This window comes from Saccostrea echinata, unplaced genomic scaffold, assembly GCF_033153115.1.
Source record: "Saccostrea echinata isolate AGI-Se365-2 ecotype Australia unplaced genomic scaffold, CSIRO_AGI_Sech_v1 ptg000005l, whole genome shotgun sequence".
NCBI classification, from domain to species: domain Eukaryota; kingdom Metazoa; phylum Mollusca; class Bivalvia; order Ostreida; family Ostreidae; genus Saccostrea; species Saccostrea echinata.
In genome coordinates, this window is record NW_026889754.1 from 3,242,505 (window position 1) to 3,251,516 (window position 9,012).

At 38.5% G+C, this 9,012-nt stretch overlaps 1 protein-coding gene across 1 annotated transcript; it reads left to right on the forward strand.

Annotated features, from left to right (window-relative positions):
• Nucleotides 1–802: 802 nt before the first annotated feature.
• LOC133179522 (uncharacterized protein K02A2.6-like) lies at nucleotides 803–4,768 on the forward strand. The gene has a single exon (XM_061314262.1). The coding sequence runs from the start codon at nucleotides 803–805 to the stop codon at nucleotides 4,766–4,768; it is 3,966 nt and encodes a 1,321-aa protein (XP_061170246.1).
• The last annotated feature ends 4,244 nt before the right edge of the window (nucleotides 4,769–9,012 follow it).

Sequence of the window (9,012 nt, forward strand, 5' to 3'; positions counted from 1 at the left end):
AATATCATATATTGCTCTTTCTTTAAGAATCGGTAAGTACCTCCAATCCATAAGATACCAGGCTATTTTGTTATTTCATTTCTATTTTGTAGTCAATCTCATTGATTATAAAACGTTGAAATTTTGAATCTTCAGATTACAATTTTAGAATTGATGTGTATACGACTTCTTATACGGATATAAATTTCGATGGCTACAGAAATTAATCTGGCAATATTGGAGGTCAGAAAATTCACAGACTATTCGGTAACAAGCCTTAGTAAATGCTGCTAACAGAAAGCCACTGATATACACGAGTAATTTAAGGAATTACTTAATTTCCAAATTTACAAAGGAGTTTTGAAACTCGGACATAAAACTACTCGATTATACTGTATACCTGTTTCTGTTCAAGAGTGATTCAATCTTCATGAAATTGTGGTACCTAGAAGTATTCTGTAGTTCTTGTGAGACCTGTAGTCTATGCATCAGCTCTCGTAGAGAAACTTGTGCAAGAGATATGATGTAAGGTGTAACAATATTTGATCGGGTTCGATGTTCAATTTGTGCTTACAATTTACGCCATGCTTGTTTACATGTTCTAATAAATGTAGTCTAGTTGAAACTGACTTTTCCATTACGCCACACGGCAGCAGCTTCTTACATGGTGTCAGAAGTGTCGGACCATTATTAGTGAGTACGGGGATTGAAAATATTGTGTAACCAGCCACAATTAGAGACAAATTGCCATTTTCCTTTGTTATTGTTCGAGAGCGCGCCAAAATCGACAACAATGGAAAACGTACTTCATCCGCCCGAAACAATGGATTTCGATGCTAAAAATCTTTCTCAGACCTGGAAGAAATGGAAGGAAGAGGTGTTACTCTACATCGATATCAGCATGGAGAAAAAACCAGAGCCACAAAAGGTGAAACTCTTGCTGTATCTTCTGGGACGCAAGGGGAGAGAAATCCATACCACGATGCAGTTTCAAACTACCGATGAGCATGGGAACAAAGTGAATATGGAAGAGAAAAATATTACTGTAAAACTCATCCTCGCAGAATTTGACAAACACTGTGATCCCAAGAAAAACGAAACAGTCGAGAGGTACAAATTCTACAGTCGAAACCAGCAGACAGGTGACACATTTGACAAATTCTTAGCAGAAGTTAGAATTTTGGCTGACACTTGTAACTTTGGAACTCTCAAAGACTCAATGATAAGAGACCGAATTGTTTGTGGCGTAAGTGATTCTGGGCTGCGAGAAAGGCTTCTACGTGTGACCGATTTAGACTTGGAGAAATGCATTCATGTGTGTAGAGCCACTGAAGTTTCCAAGGAGCAGAACAAGGAAATTCAACCACAGGCTGCAGGAATATCTGTGCATGCAGTCAACTCGCACAAGAAGAGCTTCAAGAAACAGCCACAAAAGTCCCAGAAACCACAGCAACAGGTACAAGCGAGACAAGAACCTAGTCAATGCAAGTACTGTGGAAGTCGCCACGCCAAAGGAAAGCGAAATTGCAAAGCCTATGGCCATCAGTGCAGGAAGTGTCGCAAACTTCATCACTTTGAAAATGTCTGCAATTCCGCCAAGTCAACAGTCCTTCAAATCCAAGAGAGTGCCGAATCAGACTCTGATGATTACTTTTCTATATATAGTGTAGATCTCAAAAACAACAGCGAGTCAGTAAATGCAATTAACCAAGCTTCTGCAAACAAGGTATTTGCCACCTTGTCGGTCAACGGACAGTATGTGAAATTTCAAGTGGACAGTGGGGCGACCTGCAACATACTCCCAAGAAAGTATTTGACAGATAACAATGCAATCACAGAGACAGACCAAATACTCAGCATGTATAACAACACGACAATCAAACCTCTGGGCAAGTGCAACCTAAAATTCAAAAATCCTAAGAACGGAGGAAAATACAAAGCGGATTTCGTCATACTGGATGGCTCGTGTCAACCAATACTTGGTTCCAAAGCTTCACAAGCCTTGAAATTGATCACGGTCGAGAACGAAAACATCCTTGAAATCAATGTGAGAAAACAACCATTGACAAAGGAGAACATTTGCAGAGAATACCATGATGTGTTTACTGGCCTAGGACACCTGAAAGGAGAATACAGCCTCCAGATTGATCCGAGTGTCAAACCAGTTGTTCATGCTCCACGGAAAGTTCCACTCGCAATCAAGAATGACTTAGAAAAGGAACTGGAGAGACTCGTACAACTGGAAATTCTAGCCAAAGTTACTGAGCCTACACCTTGGGTCTCCAGCTTGGTTGTAGAAAGGAAGCCAAGTGGAAAACTCAGAGTCTGCATAGACCCCCAAGACCTGAACAAGGGACTGCAGCGAGCGCACTACCCTATGCCTACAATAGAGGACATCTTGCCAGATTTGTCAGATGCCAAATGCTTCAGCGTCCTAGATGCCAAAGATGGCTTTTGGCATGTTCGTCTGGACTACGAAAGCTCTCTTATGACTACTTTTAACAGTCCGTTTGGCAGATTCCGCTGGCTCCGCATGCCATTCGGTATCAACACTGCGCCAGAGGAATTTCAGCGTCGCCAGCATCAAGCACTGGAAGGACTACCTGGAGTCAAGAGTATACATGATGACATACTGGTGTTTGGAGAAGGAAACACAGAAGCAGAAGCGCAAGAGGATCATGACAGAAACTTTGTCAGACTCATGATGAGATGTAGAGAACAGCAGCTCAAACTCAATAAGGACAAGATGAAATTTCGACAGTCAGAAGTAAAATTCATAGGCCACACGATCACTAATAAAGGACTCAAGGCAGACCCCGAAAAGGTCAAAGCAGTCCTGGATATGCCAAATCCAACTGACGTAGCAGGAGTCCGACGATTTATTGAATTTGTGACATATTTAGCAAAATTCTTACCAAAGCTTAGTGACATCTGTGAGCCGCTGCGCAAGTTAACACAGAAAGATGTTGAATGGCACTGGACCCCACAACATGACGAAGCTGTAAAACAAGTGAAAAATCTAGTCACAGCAGATCCTGTGTTACAGTACTTCAATCCAGAAAAGGCACTAACAATACAATGCGACGCCTCGGAGAAAGGACTTGGAGCAGCTTTGTTGCAAGAGGACAAGCCGATTGCCTTTGCCAGCCGTGCCCTGACCGAAACGGAAACCCGCTACGCACAAATAGAAAAGGAGCTTCTAGCAGTGATATTCGGGCTTGAACGTTTCAATGTTTACACATTTGGGAGACCAGTATCTGTCCAATCAGATCACAAACCTTTGGAGATGATTGTGAATAAGCCTCTTTACAAAGCGCCAAAGCGTCTCCAGAGCATGCTGCTCAGGATGCAAAAGTATGAAGTAAATCTTAAGTACCGTCCTGGAAAGAACATGGAGCTAGCGGATACCTTAAGTCGTGCGTATCTGCCCAATGAGAAACCATCAAAGGCGGAGTCAGTAGTAGAAGCGATAAATATGCTACAATTCCTGCCAATTGCACCTAACCGTTTGAAAGACATTCAGGACGAAACTGCAAAGGATAATACCCTGCAAAATTTAGGCGCATCCATCAGAAATGGGTGGCCAGACTGCAAAACCTTAGTTCCAGAACTCATAGTTCCCTACTTTGAGATCAGAGATGAGCTGTCTATCCAAAATGGAGTCATTTTTAAAGGAGACAGAGCAGTTATTCCACAAGCACTACGCAAGGATATGCTGACAAGGATACATTCATCACACCTTGGAATCGAGGGATGCCTACGACGAGCCAGAGAATCTGTGTACTGGCCACAAATGAACGCTGAAGTTAAGGACTTCATACAAAAGTGTGAAACATGCCGCACTTTTGACAACAATCAAGGGAAAGAACCTCTACAACATCACAAGGTACCACCACGTCCCTGGGCGAAGCTTGGACTTGACATCTTCACTTTCGACCAACGTAACTACTTGATAGTAACTGATTACTTCTCAAACTTCTTCGAGATTGATGCCTTGGACAGAATGACATCCCATGAGATCATCAAACGACTACGAGCACAATTCGCGAGACATGGAATACCAGACCTGTGTGTGTCGGACAACGGTCCTCAATTTGCCTCCGAAGAATTTGCTAAGTTTGCCCAACTGTGGGAATTCCAACACGTAACATCTTCACCACACTACCCACAAAGCAATGGGAAAGCCGAACAAGGAGTGAAAGTTGCCAAACAAATTCTAAAGAAAGCAAAACATGCAAAATCTGATCCTTACCTTGCATTGTTGGATTTCAGGAACACACCTACACAGCATGTGGGAACCAGTCCAGTCATGAGACTTATGGGAAGGAGAACAAAAACACTACTACCCACGAAAGGAAAGTTATTACAGCCGAAAGATGCACCATTTGAGAAAGAGAAGATCGACAATGCCAAACAAAAACAAGCAGAGTATTACAACAGATCTGCACACCCATTATCGCAACTATCAGTTGGAGAGACTGTCCGAGTCAAAACCCCTAATAGACCATGGGAGAAAGGAACGGTTACGGAAGCAATACCGGAAAGGAGATCATACAAGGTAACGACCGAGGCCAGAGCAAACTATACGAGAAACAGAAAACATTTGAGTAAATCAAATGAATTGCCGGTGTCAAGAGACATTCCGTGTGATCTTCCGTGTGAGACAAATGAGGCCAAGGAAGTGGCACCCGATGTTCCAAAGCCAGTAACTGACCCTAAGAACACAGTTACCCGTTCTGAACGTGAAGTGAAACCGCCGGTTAAATACAATGACTATGTCAGATCATGATTTGTTGATAGACATTTAACTTGAGTAGATGCCAAGATAATTTTGTTTAGGTAGCTAGGAACGCTTTATTCATTTCATCGATGTTGCATTTTACAAGTTTGCATATAATACTCATAGTCCAATTTCTAGTCATATTGTTATTTTATTGCTAGTCAGTTCAGTAAAGCAGTACAGATGTTTTGATTCTAGTCACTTTTGAGCATAATATAAATTTATTCATTGTCCATACTGTTCTAACTAAAGAAAAGGGGATGTAACAATATTTGATCGGGTTCGATGTTCAATTTGTGCTTACAATTTACGCCATGCTTGTTTACATGTTCTAATAAATGTAGTCTAGTTGAAACTGACTTTTCCATTACGCCACACGGCAGCAGCTTCTTACATAAGGTAATATACGGTCAGTATTAAATTAAGAATATAATCATGGCGCGGATCCAGGAATTTTTTCGGGGGGGGGGGGGTCCATCCCAGTCCAAAAAAAATCTTACCCAAAAATTTCTTGACAACCCCCCCCCCCAAATTCCCATCCCAAATGTAATAAAGTAAGAGCAAAAAAAAAGAGGTAAAGTCCACTTCCAAACGTGAAAACACCTATTTCGTCGTGGTGATGGTGGGGTCCACGTTTTCTAAGGGGGAGGGGTGTCCAAAGTCATTTTTTATTTGCTTTATTATATACTTTTTATAACTCCTGACCCCCTCGACCCCCTTCCAGATCCGCGCGTGCAGAATATTAGACTCTTCTTTGGTGAATTCAAACTGTTCGATATTAACGTATAAACCGAATATTTCCATTCGGATGTTACTAAAAAGAAATTAAAATTAAGAATTCATATTAAAAATCGGACAGAAAGTAAGTCATGTTAGTAGTCAGGTCCAGGAAAATCACTAGATCCACCGATATAGCTATATTAAGCCATATAAGTATTTAAACCTATCACTTGTTGCTAAATCAACCTATGTGCGTAAATCACGTGCGGTTTTTACGGTGTGAATTTTATTAGGAAGTTGTCGCATTATGGTGAGTAGTTGATTTTTTTTATGTTACATATGTGTGTGTTTAAGGAGTCTCGTGGGTGTAAGTTCCAAACATACGATTTTTGTAAAATTTTGTATGGTGAATTGTCAGTTCATAAGTAAACTCTGTGCCAAAAAAGAAAAATATTCCCCGACTACTTTGTCAGGTAACAGCGCTCAAAATATGGTCATTTTTATTGGTCCTACGTGTAATTTTACATAGGATTATATAGGGAAAACGGACTATACCTTCTTCATTTTACTATTAAAAAAGACACAAACATAGGATTTATTTGAAATTTATACCAAATCACCCTCAAATATTCACCTTCTGAAAAAAAAGAAAAAAAAAATTGGGTGTTATGGACTAAATTTTCTTATCATTGACTTAAGTTCAAAAACTTTTACTGGTTTATCTGTTATACTGATTTATCAGGAAATGCAAGTTTTGAATGAATTCATAATAAATGCAGAATGTGTACCCATCAATTTCTTACATTTAATTGTCTTTTAGTTTTAATCACCTATGTCATCACAATAGATCATTTAATGTTCAAGGTCATAATTATAAGGTCAAGGTTATGAAATAAAATTAACTAGAACTGTCCAAAGTGGACTTATACCCCCCGCTAGGTTTTTCATAGAAGGTGCCAAGCCACTAATACTAGGATTGGTGTTCAGAATTTAACTGGTAATTGATCATTATAAATTTTTAATAAATGAAACTAAGGCGTAGCCTAATTGAACATCAATGCTGATTATATGGACTGAACACGAATTATGAACTTTTCCTTTCAGTGACCTTGAACTTGCACAAATGACCTTGGATCAAAGTCCTGACACACCCTTAGGTCATAAGCAATCTTTGTGCAAAATGGTAACTCACCAAGTTTATCCATAAGAAAGATATGAACCCGACAGGATTTATGAACTTTTTCTTTCATTGACCTTGAACTTTACCAAATGACCTGGATTCAAGTTTTCGCAAAAGAAAGATATGGACCGGACACGAATTATGAACTTTTTATTTCAGTGACCTTGAAATTGCCCAAATGACCTTGGGTTAAGGACATGACACACCCTCAGGTCATGACCTTCGGTTAAGGACATGACACACTCTTAGGTCATGAGCAATCTTTGTGTGAAGTAGGAGATTCTAATGCTCCTCCGTAAAAAAAGATATGGAACGGACATATATGCACAGACAGCTAGACAAACGGACAGATGGACAAGGTGATTCCTATATAACCTCCAAACTTTGTGGGGGGTATATTATAATAATAATTAATATAATATGCATTTATAGTACATGACCGGATGGTATTCTTGAATATGTTTTATATACATTGCAAGAGAGAATGCATGATCATATATCTCAAGAAATATGCATGCTTGCAAACATTTTTTCAATAATCTTTCCAAATTTTAAGACCACAGGTCAAGGCCAATTGTAGGAAAGTTGGAATAAAAACTTTAATAAAACAGTGGCTTTACGTCTTGAATGTCTAGAATATACATGTATATTTTATATGTTATGAGACTGTGTAGAAAATACAGCAACACTGATCATACTGATATAGGAATAGAATTAAATTAAAATGCATGTATGCATCTTTTGAATATCATGTATAATGACAAAAATATAACAGGTATAAAAAAATATAGAAATAATAGAACGATGGTAAACAAGCATTCTGTGAGTATTGCAATAGCAATACTAGTCCCCTATTGGCAAGTGAAATCTGGTTCCCATGTAAAATTGAAAATGTCCTAATTCAGTCAAAAATCAATGAAGCGGAATGAAATTCAAACTTGATATATCAATTAATTTAAAGTCTTATTTAAAAAATTAGCCCAATATGTTCAAGCTTTTAAAAAAATTGTGGAAAACCATAACAAATTTAAAAGGTCATAGTTCCGTCAAAAATCAATGAAGCAAAACCAAATGCAAATTTGATCTATAACTCATCAGGATACATTCACATACCAAAAATGAGCTCAATATCTCCAAGCGTTTAGAAAAAAGTACGGAAAACCAAGTGGGACAGACTGACAGACAGAGAGACAGCTAGACAACTAAGGCCATTCCAAGTTTTTTCTCTGTTTAGCGTCCACCCATCCTTCAAAAACCTACCTACCTATTCGCAAAAAACACATAAGCCAAAAAATAAAACACAGATGTCATAGTCTTTTAAACGACGCCATTCAAAGCATTTCATTTCATTAATCTATTTTTCATGTACAAAAATCTATTCTTCAGCAAAATCAAGATATTAAATGCTTAAAATATACCTAATATGACATATTGTAAACAAATATTTAGAGATATTGACAGAATTGAAAGATTTTGACCAGAATAATCAATTTCAGGATTCCTGATTTTGTTTGTTTTTTAGCTCTACTGGTCAGAGACCAGAAGAGCTTATGCGATAGTAAGGTGTCCGTCGTCCGTCCGTCCGTCTGTCTGTCTGTCTGTAAACAATTTTTCAAAACGCTACTCCTCCTACAGTTTTGGTCCGATTTCAATATAACTTGGCACACAAGTAGACTACACTAAGATACATAATTTAGTGCATCGGTTTTTGATTTCGATGGACGGTGTTGCCATGGTTACTAAAAAAAGAAATTTCTGTGAAATTCCTTTAAAACACTACTCCTTCTACAGTTTTGGTCCGATTTCAATATAACTTGGCACACAAGTAGACTAGACTAAGATACATAATTTAGTGCATCGGTTTTTGATTTCGATGGACGGTGTTGCCATGGTTACTAAAAAAAGAAATTTCTGTGAAATTCCTTTAAAACACTACTCCTTCTACAGTTTTGGTCCGATTTTAATATAACTTGGCACACAAGTAGACTAGACTAAGATACATAATTTAGTGCATCGGTTTTTGATTTCGATGGACGGTGTTGCCATGGTTACTAAAAAAAGAAATTTCTGTGAAATTCCTTTAAAACACTACTCCTTCTACAGTTTTGGTCCGATTTTAATATAACTTGGCACACAAGTAGACTAGACTAAGATACATAATTTAGTGCATCGGTTTTTGATTTCGATGGACGGTGTTGCCATGGTTACTAAAAATAGAAATTTCTGTGAAATTTCTTTAAAACGCTACTCCTCCTACAGTTTTGGTCCGATTTCAATATAACTTGGCACACAAGTAGACTACACTAAGATACATAATTTAGTGCATCGGTTTTTGATTTCGATGGACGGTGTT

What these genes read in the sequence shown, in the direction of transcription:
- LOC133179522 (XM_061314262.1), top strand. Translation starts at nt 803, where the DNA reads ATGGATTTCGATGCTAAAAATCTTTCTCAGACCTGGAAGAAATGGAAG.